Genomic DNA, 13171 nt, shown 5'->3' with positions numbered 1-13171 from the left:
GTAGAGCAATGTACGATAACATCTTCAATGTTTACCAACACATGGAATTAAGCCTTTAAGCACTCACATGGCTCAGTGGAGTGTTTTCGATATTTTTCCAACCCTCTCTTTGGAAATGTAAGCAATGGAGCATAACGCGGGCCCTTTTTGTTCCAAGACGCTCTGAATCTTACCAGTGGTTTTACGCTCGTTAGAAAGCTGGAACTACCCAATTGGTCTTGAGATTCTTGAAAATAAAAACTAGTCAGCAGCTTGTTACAAAGATTCCATGTAGCAGCAGTTGTGGGGACCCGGTAATTATAATATGTTTTGGTAAACCTAATTTGCCAGAACTATTATCTATAAATCAATCAATCACCTCATCAATATTTTATGACAAACCAACATATAATTGTAGAATATGGAGGAACTTTCTACTCAATGTGACATTAACAATCTTTGTATTTACCTTAAATATTGTCCAGTTCACCTATTCATCCTATAAACCTGCCAGACCAGCCCAACAATGAGAGAACACCGTATTCCTTTATACCTGGAAACTTTGAGAATATTTCAATTCACCCCAAAACTCTGACAGTTTACTCTTTCATCTAGATATTCCCTATAATCTCCGAGAGCAGATGCAGATTCAGCATATCGTCACATTCTGTCTGGGAATCTGAAACTCCCTATTCACCCCAAGACCTTGCGAATCTGCTTGTTCATCCCGAGAATCAGTCTATTTAACCCTAAGAGTTGCCATTTTTACCACTCAATAATATGAAATGCTAGATATTGACTTTGACTATCGGCCCGTCACCCTAAAATGTTCCATTCCTCCTGGTACCCTGAATTATCTACACTGTTGTCTTGAATACCTGGGGCTTGTAAATATCATTGCTGGACTCCTTCCATTGACTCATTGCTTCCTAAAATCCTAGCACTCCATTTCTTTCAGGCACCCATATATCTGCCTCTCAGTCACAGACATACATTTCCAGTCTCTCTAACAACAATACAATAAGTCACTCCTGGGACCTCGATGCATGTTCCGAGGGTCACTGGTCATCCTCAGACCACAGTTTAGGAATAACTGAAATAATACTGTGGACAATCTTTCCTCGCTATTAATAGAAATCTTTTGAGCTCTGAACCCTCTATCCAAATTTGGACCGGAAAATTTTGTTTCAAGACAATGTAAACTTACCAGGATTTTGTATATTAAGTAAAATGAACATACGCAGCTTGAGCACATGATGTGCCATTATAAATCATAAAATAGCCAGTTCCCCATGGGGAAGAAGGATGGGTCAACCAGCTGTAAAAAAAATGCACAATCATGGGAGAAGGGGGAGAGTGGGGGGACGGGGACGCAGGGGGACATGGGATAGAAACTTTTTAATGATGCTTCCTCATAGACCACTCTCACAGTAGGAAACAGTTGTTAAAATAGAAGCAGTGCACATACAGTTATTTTGTATTAACCAAAATGACAGTAAGCTCTTGAGACAAAAATAGACCATCATAGCTGCTGGCTCAAATATTGGCAAGCCAGTTTGCCTACTAAGGCTTTTAGGGACTCACAGACTTCGCTTTACAAGAGTTACAAGCACAGGACCCGGCAATTTATAAAAACTACAGAACCTAAATAATACATTGATACTTTTATTCACTTTTTATTTCAACTGCAAATAGAATAACTTATATATATATACCCGATTGATAGAAAGACAGACAGACAGAACGATAGAAAAAACAACAACAAAGATTTGAAGTGAGCTCTTGTTCTGACCGGCTCCTGCCTCGGTATCCAGCTTGTACCCTCACAGGTGCCCTCTTCATTTCGAAAGCTTTGTAAACAATTCCTTTCATGTTTTTTCCTTTCTAGACAGAAATAAAAGGATTCTTGGCAGTGTGGACACATCATTCTGTACTTTTAATTTCTGGGAACCGAGAGTATTACTCCCCCGGAACTAGTTGGTGGGTGGCAAAGTGATATGGTTAACTCCTGGCACTCTGGCTCCTCGGCACAGCTGCCAGCCATTTTACTGGCTGGGCGTCATGAGAAGCATTTTCAGGAAAAGCCAGCATGTCAAAGGTCAACTATTACTCCTTCCTTGTATTGTAATAAAAATTGGTTATTAATCTCCCAATGTTATACAGCCAAGTTACCCGAATATAGTGTGCTATTGCTAAGGAAAATTAAATGATGTTTTCACGTTGATAATTTTTTTATAAATATTTAGCAAGGTGTATTTGACATCATATCACCTTGTTTGCCTAACAAGACGTTGTGATAATGTCTCCGGTACCTGAAATATTTTGTATTGGAGCTATTGTTATACAAACACTTTTTTTGTCAGATATAGACTCTTTACTTCCCTGTAAATCTAGACCGTCTCTCTGGTAAAATCTTACCCGTAGAGATAGCGTGTATCTGAATTTATTGAGAATATGAACCATATTTTAATAACAGATATGTGCGATGATAACAAGGTATCAATATCCATAAGGTTACATAGACTATTCCATAATCCATGCATTTAGCTGGGTTACTTACACTTGTTTTAATTCACCAGAGTAGAATGTCTATTTTTGTTGATAGTGCCCTCTGCTGCTGGTTCCAATGAATCCACTTACATTTCCCTTTTTATTTTGAGTGGGGGTCTGGGTGCCGATGTAGAAGCAAGTGTTTTTTTGCCTGGAGCTTGCAATCTTTACCCATCATACCATGTCTCTGTCTCCCCGTATTCTTATGTATACATTCTCAGTGCAGCTGCATGGGGGCAGAACTGTAGATTTAAAATTCGCCTGTTTTTGTCATACTGCTGGCGAATGGATTGGTATGAACCGTGGAGGGACAGCACACAGTGAGCTGTAATGGTTACTGTACTTACAGTTCCCTTTAAGTCTAATCTGAAGAGCTTGCAATCCCCCTGATTCTTTTTAGCCACTGGTAAATTCCCCCCAAAACAGAAGGAGCAGGTGGTGCAGGTTTCGTTCCAGATGCAAGGCGATACAGTATCCCAAAAAAGTCTTCTGCAGATTACCTTAGAAAATGGTGACGAGGTCAATAACTCTCGCACATTTTAAAAGGGTCTTTATAGTAAGTAGTGATTTATTAAAATGTATATTATACTTTGTTAGTTCCCAATGGACACGCATAGTATGGCTGATTTAAAGTAAGAAAAGAAGTGTGCAAATTCTTTAACTCATATTACCGTCTACCGTAGTCCTGTACTGGGACATAGAGACCCCATAATGATCATTAATATCCACCTTGCGTAGGATCTAATAGACTGAGCTGTACACGCTAATGTGAATTGGATGTCCAGAGAGCGTGGATTGCGATTTCAGAGAGCACCTGGTGAATAGTTTAGAATGGGACCGTGGGGTCCGACATCCTGTGGTCTCAACATCGTTTGCTAACATGATACCAAAAGACGCCCACTTATTGAGTCCCAGACATTTCTTGGGTTTAATATTCACACTGAATTTAGAAAAGTCAAAGACGATGCTATTGAGGAATGCTGGAGAAAAAAAACAAAACAGACAAAACATTACAGCAAAGACAACAGAATTGCAGAATTTAGACTGAAAAGGCCAAAGTTTTTCCAAATCAGGCTACATTTTAAAAGTCGGTTTACAATTCACCACAATTCTGTGTCTAGTGAAGGAACGTCAATGTCTGGACTCTCGTTGCCTGCTAATCTCTGCATCCTGGACAGACAGAACCAGCACATGGTTTGCACTGAATATTTCATTGCGGTTTGGAGGATTAGACACTATTGAGACGAGGATTGTTGTGGTTCTTTGCTATACATGAGTAAATCACAAGGAAAATAACTGAGCCTGCCCTGGACAGGCGTATCCAGACTGCCCTTACCGTTTTATTAATGCAAGTGGTGACATTGTAAGACTGCTCTAAATTCACAGATTGACTCCGAAAGAGTTAATTATTGTATAATGAAAAACAAACAATTTAGTTTGCAGGATTATTCACTATAGTGGGAATAGCTGAGCATTCAAAGTAATAAACTCTCCCAAGTCCATTCTATTGCCTTTTTGGCTATTTCAGCATCACATTGCAAATTATCTTTGATTTCACTTTGAATTCATTCCAATTCTCTCTTTAGTAAATAACTCTGTCTGTCTTGCTTACATTCTTTCGTGGTTTTTGTGGCCTTCTGGGAATCATTGCTTCTGGTACTCAAAGTTTTGAGGATGTTTAATGATCAAAACGTTTTAAACTCATTATTCTGTGAAGATTGGAGAATAGAAACCGATCCATGAGAAAATATTTTTACGCTGAGCGGCCTGCGTTGGTTAAGAGCGTCTGTCTGCGTGATACAGATCTGTTCCTTCTCTGCCATCAAATACAATCTGTGATCTCTATCTGGACACGATGTAGCAAACAGTGAATCACGAGACTCACAACTGTCAGGGATTTGAGCCAGTTACACATTTGCACCTGAATCTGTTTGTTGTTAATGACATTCTAGTGCAATACATGCAGTGGGGACCTAACCGGTGGCAGCTGTCACGTTGCTTTATAACATCTAAGTGTCAATAGAGTGAGATTTAAGCAGCAAACCTGTCACTAAATCACCAGAGCTTGGACCACAGTTACCCTGTTTTTTTTTATTGGTGTCAAACTAATTCACAGTTTTATTTAACTATTACGGGATATTCTGGCTCTGTGTATGGTGTGCCTCATTGTGATTCTCTCCCTGACTAACAACTAATGGGTAGTTTATTAAAAGCACTAGGACACGTATGTAGTGTAATACTATCATTTTTCTACTTTTTTTTTTTACTAATGATTATAACTTTGTTTTTAAATATTATTTATAGTACTGGAATGTTAATGAATTGCTGTTGTGCAATTTGTTTGCCAGTAGTAACGTTGAACGTAACAACTTGTGAGCCTTTCTGAATCTTTGGGAAGTGGGGTCATAATGTAAAGTTACCTTAGCAATAGGTTTAAAACATGATGCATTTAATATATATATATATATCATGTAAATAAATGCATTTTTAATGGCTGCATTAAGCTATTGTGTGCAATATTAAAATATATGATGTATACAAATTCAGATACTTGATATTCCCCAGGATCACCCTGCTCCCATATGTCATGAAAATTTATTGTACTCAGACTTTTCCCACAGTTTGTGAGTTTACACAATTCGGTAAGACAAGACAAACCACGTTGACTTCAATACGGATAACTCAAGGAGTTTGCTCAGAGTGTTTGATGAGATAGGAATCATGGTAAATAAGAAAGAATTTGCATTGACTGCACTGGCTATTATACCGTGTTCAGAAGGCATTTGGAGTGTCAGTGGGAACCGACATTAAGGTAATGATAGAAAAAAATGGGGGGAAAAAAATTAAAAAAATAGGAGTCTAGGCAGAAGGCTTTTAGGAAATCATTCTGTGTAGCAGCAACATCATTTATTGCAACACATTGTATCAACAGGGAGATAGTATATGACTCAATGTTATTTAAGTTTAAAACTATGAAGCTTATTTACTAAACAGTTAACTCAAATGAATAAAAAAAAACTATTTTACAGATTTTCTGCAAAAAAAATCGATGATATTTCTTTAATTAATTTTTGTTCCTCAACCTCAGGCTTGATCACAACGTTTCCATTTTAGCCTAAATTTAGTCATTAGTTTTTTAGTGAATAAAACCCAGTATGATAATCTAAACGGTCTCTAAAAGAACAAACCTGCTTTCTATAACCATATCTCATCTAACTCCACTAATCTGTGCCCAAATAAAACAATGGTCAACAAAAGTCTTGGTCTTTTTTTAATATAAAGATGTACTTTTTGATTGCCTGGAGGAGGAGAATTAAAGCTGTTACACCCTTTCTTTGGCATTGTGATCATTTTATTGTTTGAGCATAATTTCCACTTTAGTTTTTACGAGGACTTAAAACACCCACAGGAACGTTATAGAGCTCATTCCTGAGCTTAAACCTAATACACGCATGCACACGCACACACACACGCACACACACACACACACACACACACACACATTATTAAATAATAAAAACTCTGGTTTGTAAGAAATGTTTGAGGGAAGAAAGGAATGGGGGAGAGATGTTACATGGATACTGAAACTGTCTGTAAACATCACATCCTTGTTTCAAGTGAGGCCCACCGAGGCCTGTCTGAACCTGCAGACCATGCATACATAGAATTTTATTTTTTTATAGTTGGTTTCGTGTTCTAGATGCTGTCGCCTCCATCTTAGCTCCCTGTTGGTCAGTGCTATAAGCTCCGTACTACGCACCCGGCAGTCAGCGTTGAGAAAGCAATGTTTATATTTCTGTTCCATATCTTCATATAAGTGAATTTCACTGGATTAAAAGGACATTCCACTTCCCAAATACAAAAGAAATAAAAAAATCACTATTTAGTATACCCCAAATAAAAAATTGCATGCATTTAATTATGCATTTTTTGTCACTGGGAGATGGGATATCTAAAAACAATTCGAAAAAGCTGCAGATCTCTTGTCTGCAGCCTTTGCAATCCCTCCCCTTCTAACCCCGCCCAGACTTTCTGTGGCTGTCCAATCACAGACTTCCCAATGCAGCCCAATGAGAAGTCTTTGCAAGGCAGGTGCTCTGGGCAATTGCTGTCTCTTGACCAGGAAGTAATAGGATCTGTTATCTGCTTAAAAGCCATATCGTAAATGGCTGGGATGCTTGTTTTTGGGCAGGGCCCTCTTCACTTACTACTCTTTTATGTCATACACATTTTATTAGAATGAAATGTTTTCCTGTTTCGTATTGTACATCGGTGTGGAATATGTTGGAACTATTTAAATAATTGTGATTGTAATGTTTAGTAAATAAAGAAAAATATAAACTTATAAAATAGATATTAACGTAGCATAAATGTTTCAGGTTCTGTAAACCAGTAGCGGGTGCAGCATAAATGGTTGAAGAAAGATTTTCAGGGTGTGGCAGTGACATAGGGTGGAAAGTAGCCACATGGCAGAGAGTGGAGGTTAGTGGCCAGGGGCACGCAGCCAGATGTCATTCTGTATGGGTGGGTTCCCCATTTTTCTGCCAGCGATCTCTAGTGATTTGCGGCTCAAGAATCATAATCGTCAACCCATCAAAGGGTGATATCCCCATGACAATCCTGTAACAAACCCATGGAAATTGTTACATAAAATGAATTTTCTGCTAGGAAACCAGTCATTAAGTAATAGACAGTGTGCTTGTTGCTTGCCTGGTAAATATTGTTAGACAGAGCTGCTAGGGAGGGACAGGGAGAGCGTGATTCAGAACACGGTCTGAATGTGTTCCACATGTGTGGCTGCAAATTCATAAACATTACTCTTACAATGTTTAAAAAATTATTTGTATAAGAATATCATCTTATCTAATGCGTTCCTGTAAGAACAGATATCGCAGATAGAATGACATAAATACAGTGGTATTATATGCGCTGATTTTTGTATTCAGTTTATTCGTTTATTCGTCGTTTGATTTTTATTCCGGTCTCTGGACGGGATTTGTGTGCAACCTGTACTTGGACCAAGCAACCAATCAGAAAGCAGCTTTGATTCCGCATGGACCAGTTAGTTTTCTCCTGTGAAATCCATGGTTTTCTTACAGTAGTGGAATCTGTTTGAGACCAGGATTCTAACCATTTCAGATTGCAAGTGAGCTTAACCAGATGACCTCAGCCCATGCAGTTTTTTTATGCTGCAATTAAAATCCATTATCCATTAGCCCTGATGGGGTTAAGCAGTAATAATTAGCGAGCCTGCATTTTTATTTCTGTGTTTGTGTAACTGTTTATGATGTTTATCTGCATAAACAATCTCTAAATTGCCGCTTTGTTCGCCAGGGTGGGTAACTTTCACATGAGCCTCAGAAAAAAAAAGGGTGCTTCGAATTTAGGTTTGGAACATGCTGGTCTTAAGCTGTAATGATACTACATCTAGCAGGATACTGTGGCTTTGCCGAGGATCATGGTAGTTGCAGTTCGTTCCCAGCTGGAACACAGCCTGCCGAGCCCATGACCAGAATCTTTTATTAACCAGCCGGGTTTGGGTAGATGGGATGGCGTGTTGAGATATACAGTATTTGCAGAGAGGAATAGTTGTAGAATTAATGCCTTTATAAGGTCATAGAATGCCAAGGAATGGCTACCATGTCCAAATTGTGATGGATGTGGTATGATATACAGTGATGTCAGACAGGCAGCTGAGAGCTGTGTGAAACAGGATGACATCATCAGTGTGGGGGACTCAGATCATGAGGCTCTGTGCAACATGACTAGTGATCACTAGTCCTCTGATCCCAGACATCAGGGTGACTGAGAAACATCGCTCATGGATGAGGACATAGACCTAGATCTACAATAACATCTCATTCCTCACAAACAGACCGATCAATAGATAGAAAGAAGATGGATTGCTAGATAGATAGATAGACAGACAGATCAACAGTCAGAAAGAGACAGATGTTATGAATGTGACATCTCCCTCATGGCCTCTGAGGCGAATTAGACATGTTTGTTGCTGTTTTCTTTGCAATAAAGCTGCATTGAACCTTCTAATCCCGGTTACAGTAAAGGGCAGCATTCTGCCTCGGCCCCTCACTGTGTCATCTAATAATAATAATGATATGAACAATAATAATACATTATAACTTTTAGGGTCCGGACATCAATGCATTGTTAAAACTAGTATATTCAATGTTTCTCTCTTTTTACATTTAATAAATACAGCTTACACTTTATACTCTGTGACCTTTATTGAAAACGAATTTTCCTCTTGAATAGATATGATGAATTCAGACGTGGGAGTGTGATGCTTTTAGGATTTATCCTCCTCATCACTGTTTAATGTTTATCTTTTACTGTGTGTATCACTGAATGAGTCATGCGTCTCTGTGCAACATGACTGGTGATCACTAGTCCTCTGATCACAGCTGCAAGATATCCAGAATCCTTGCATGGCTTGTTCCTGCAGTCTGATATCTAGTAACCCTGCATGGCTTGTTCCTGCAGTCTGATATCCAGTAACCCTGCTGCATGGCTTGTTCCTGCAGTCTGATATCCAGTAACCCTGCATGGCTTGTTCCTGCAGTCTGATATCTAGTAACCGTGCACAGTTTGTTCCTGCAGTCTGATATCCAGTAACCCTGCACTGCTTGTTCCTGCAGTCCGATATCCAGTAACACTGCACTGCTTGTTCCTGCAGTCTGATATCCAGTAACCCTGCACTGCTTGTTCCTGCAGTCTGATATTATTATTATTATTATTGCAATTTATATAGCGCCAACAGATTCCGTAGCGCTTTACAATATTATGAGATATCCAGTAACCCTGCACTGCTTGTTCATGCAGTCTGATATCCAGTAATCCTGCTCTGCTTGTTCCTGCAGTCTGATATCCAGTAACCCTGCACTGCTTGTTCCTGCAGTCTGATATCCTGTAACCCTGCACGGCTTGTTCCTGCAGTCCGATATCCAGTAACACTGCAGTGCTTGTTCCTGCAGTCTGATATCCAGTAACCCTGCACTGCTTGTTCCTGCAGTCTGATATCCAGTAACCCTGCACTGCTTGTTCATGCAGCCTGATATCCAGTAATCCTGCTCTGCTTGTTCCTGCAGTCTGATATCCAGTAACCCTGCACTGCTTGTTCCTGCAGTCTGATATCCAGTAACCCTGCACTGCTTGTTCCTGCAGTCTGATATACAGTAACTCTGTACTGCTTGTTCCTGCAGTTTGATATCCCGTAACCATGCACTGCTTGTTCTTGCAGTCCAATATCCAGTAACCCTGCACTGCTTGTTCCTGCAGTCTAATATCCAGTAACCCTGCGCTGCTTGTTCCTGCAGTCTGAGATCCAGTAACCCTGCACTGCTTGTTCCTGCAGTCTGATATACAGTAACTCTGTACGGCTTGTTCCTGCATTTTGATATCCTATAGCCGTGCACTGCTTGTTCCTGCAGTCTGATATCCAGTAACCATGTACTGCTTGTTCCTGCAGTCTGATATCCAGTAACCGTGCACTGCTTGTTTCTGCAGTCTGATATCCAGTAACTGTGCACTGCTTGTTCCTGCAGTCCGATATCCAGTAACCCTGCACTGCGTGTTCCTGCAGTCCGATATCCAGTAACCCTGCACTGCTTGTTCCTGCAGTCTGATATCCAGTAACCGTGCACTGCTTGTTTCTGCAGTCTGATATCCAGTAACCGTGCACTGCTTGTTTCTGCGGTCCGATATCCAGTAACCCTGCACTGCTTGTTCCTGCAGTCTGATATCCAGTAACCCTGCACTGCTTGTTTCTGCAGTCTGATATCCAGTAACCATGCACTGCTTGTTCCTGCAGTCCGATATCCAGTAACCCTGCACTGCTTGTTCCTGCAGTCCGATATCCAGTAACCCTGCACTGCTTGTTCCTGCAGTCTGATATCCAGTAACCCTGCACTGCTTGTTCCTGCAGTCAGATATCCAGTAACCGTGCACTGCTTGTTTCTGCAGTCTGATATCCAGTAACCCTGCACTGCTTGTTCCTGCAGTTTGATATCCCGTAACCCTGCACTGCTTGTTCCTGCAGTTTGATATCCCGTAACCGTGCACTGCTTGTTCTATAAAAAGCTAAAACACCTGACATATAGAAATGAGTCTGGGACTGATCACTGCTAGTGTTATGTAACCTGTAGATGGGGGTTGGGGGGGGTTATTTTGCTTATGCTTGTGTTTAATCCACAACACAGCTGGCACTTGATTGACTTTGCTTTGTTTCTTTCCAGCCAATCAGCACGGAGAGTCCGCAGAAGCATGTAGAACCCACTGTAAGTTCACTGTGCTCCACATTTTCATCTAATTGTTGCACAGGAGGAGATACTGTATCTAAAGTAGACTCATTCACTCAGGAATTGGGGAGCCATACATCTGGTAGCCATTTGGCTAGCACAATCTACCACAATAACTTTTCTTTTTCACAGCAGTGTACTTTGATGATTACACATTATTGAATATTATTCATAGGGGGGGAGTAATTAAGACTTCATTTTCTTATATGGACAAAAAGAGCATTAATTAAGTCAATGGTTTTTGAAATGAGACGCTGTATGGCTGTCATTGCTCTGGAAGTGGAAGAGTTAATAGAAATGTTCTCCAAATCAGCTGATAACAGCCTGACCCTAGGGCTGCAGCTAGACAGAGAGAGAGGAGGGAGAACTGCCCCAGCAAAATCCTACCTCAAAAGACATTTTCCTTCCGAAGAGCCCACTCTTAGTGGGATTTGTCCCCATGAAGTGGCAATGCCACCACTGGCAGGAACCCAGGGCGTGAGAATTGCAGGAAATCTACATTTTAGGGTTTCATTAGAGTTAGAGTCATAAGCTCACAGTACTTTCATCCTTGAGTGCCCAGAGCTTGCAATCATGTCTTGGAGACGCTTTGTACGGCCGCTCAGTTTCTCAAAGGTAAATGGCTGTAATCTGAGTCAGGGGGCTTTTCATTTTGATGGGGTCTCGTTATTTCTGTACTCTATAAATACTTTGTACACTGCTGGGTAGAGTTGTCATCCTGTAACTCTGTAAGACATCCTGGCACTCTGTCACCCTGTTAATCTATGTGTTTATTGCGTCTGTGTGAGGTGCATTGTTGGTGGTGTTTTTGCTGTTTTGGTGTTTTCTTATAAATTCTGTTATTTTATTAAGTGTTGTGAACCCTTGCACGCTCTGTATGAACATATTTATTAATTTATGTATGTATATATGTATGTGAGGGTGGAATATAAAGACTGTGTATCTATCTATGTTTCTGTCTGTACATCTTTGTGTGTATCTGTGTATGTTCTGTGTGAATTTCCATGTATGTGTGTGTCTCTGTGTATGTTTCTGTGTGAATTTCCATGTATGTGTGTGTCTCTGTGTATGTTTCTGTGTGAATTTCCGTGTATGTGTGTGTCTGTATGTTTATGTGTAAAAGTCTGTGCATGTGTGTGTCTCTGTGTATGTTCTGTGTGAATTTCTGTGTATGTGTGTGTCTCTGTGTATGTTTCTGTGTGAATGTCAGTGTATGTGTGTGTCTGTGTATGTTTCTGTGTGAATGCCTGTGTATGTGTGTGTCTCTGTGTATGTTCTGTGTGAATTTCCATGTATGTGTGTGTCTCTGTGTATGTTTCTGTGTGAATTTCCATGTACGTGTGTCTCTGTGTATGTTTGTGTGAATGTTTGTGTATGTGTGTGTCTCTGTGTATGTTTCTGTGTGAATGTCCGTGTATGTGTGTGTCTGTGTATGTTTCTGTGTCTGTGTATGTGTGTTTCTCTGTGTATGTTCTGTGTGAATATCTGTGTGAATTTCTGTGTATGTGTGTGTCTCTGTGTATGTTTCTGTGTGAATGTATGTGTATGTTTCTGTGGGAATGTCTGTGTATGTGTGTGTCTCTGTGTATGTTCTGTGTGAATTTCCATGTATGTGTGTGTCTCTGTGTATGTTTATGTGTGCATTTCTGTGTATGTGTGTGTCTCTGTTTTTGTTTCTGTGTGTATGTCTGTGTATATATGTGTCTGTGTGTGTGTCTGTCCGTGTTGTATGCGTATGTATGATTACATCTCTCACACAGCTGCAGATTGATTATCTGTCTCTGGACTTCCTGACAAACTTCCTCTGCGTCTGTGTTTGTTTCAGGGCTCGACTAAATCTTCCAGGAGCACCCAATCACGCCGTAGACCATCAAGGTAAGTGTGCCTTAACCTCATACATCAGTCCCTACAGCTTTGGGCTTTCTTTCTCCTACAACTCTCATCAGGTTCAGCCAGCCGCTTGGTGTTCAATGAGGTAGCCACACAAAACCAGCTGGATGTCCCAAGTTAAAGTGTTTGAATGCTGAATCCCTGCCTTCCTCATAGAGGATTAAAGAATGTGCAGCATTCTGAATAAAATAAAACGCCATATGGTGCTTACAGTGTGAGTTTGGAATATGAAGAAGGTCTGTGTATTGTGCCAGCAGAACCTTCAGCTGATTTATGAGGTTAATGAGTGGGTGCAGTGGCAAATGGTCATTATATGATATTTGTAAATTGAACTGTTCAATGCTGTCATTCATAGGCAGCGGAAATCAAACGTAAACATTTGTTCTCTATTGATCTCTACATTTTCTTGACATTAGTTGTAACATGTTTACATTCAT

At 40.2% G+C, this 13171-nt stretch overlaps 1 protein-coding gene across 6 annotated transcripts in view; it reads left to right on the top strand.

The window, feature by feature from the left end:
- Positions 1 to 13171, top strand: part of TNS1 (tensin 1) — a 401409-nt gene that overhangs the window by 275001 nt on the left and 113237 nt on the right. For all 6 annotated transcript variants that reach the window (XM_063429252.1, XM_063429256.1, XM_063429255.1 and 3 more), the window contains 2 exons: positions 10782 to 10823; positions 12670 to 12719. In XM_063429252.1, the coding sequence (XP_063285322.1) occupies positions 10782 to 10823; positions 12670 to 12719 (92 nt within the window). The remainder of the gene's footprint in view (positions 1 to 10781; positions 10824 to 12669; positions 12720 to 13171) is intronic.

The sequence above is a fragment of the Pelobates fuscus genome, chromosome 8 (assembly GCF_036172605.1).
Source record: "Pelobates fuscus isolate aPelFus1 chromosome 8, aPelFus1.pri, whole genome shotgun sequence".
Taxonomy (NCBI): Eukaryota; Metazoa; Chordata; class Amphibia; order Anura; family Pelobatidae; genus Pelobates; species Pelobates fuscus.
This window is presented reverse-complemented; position numbering and strand designations above follow the sequence as displayed.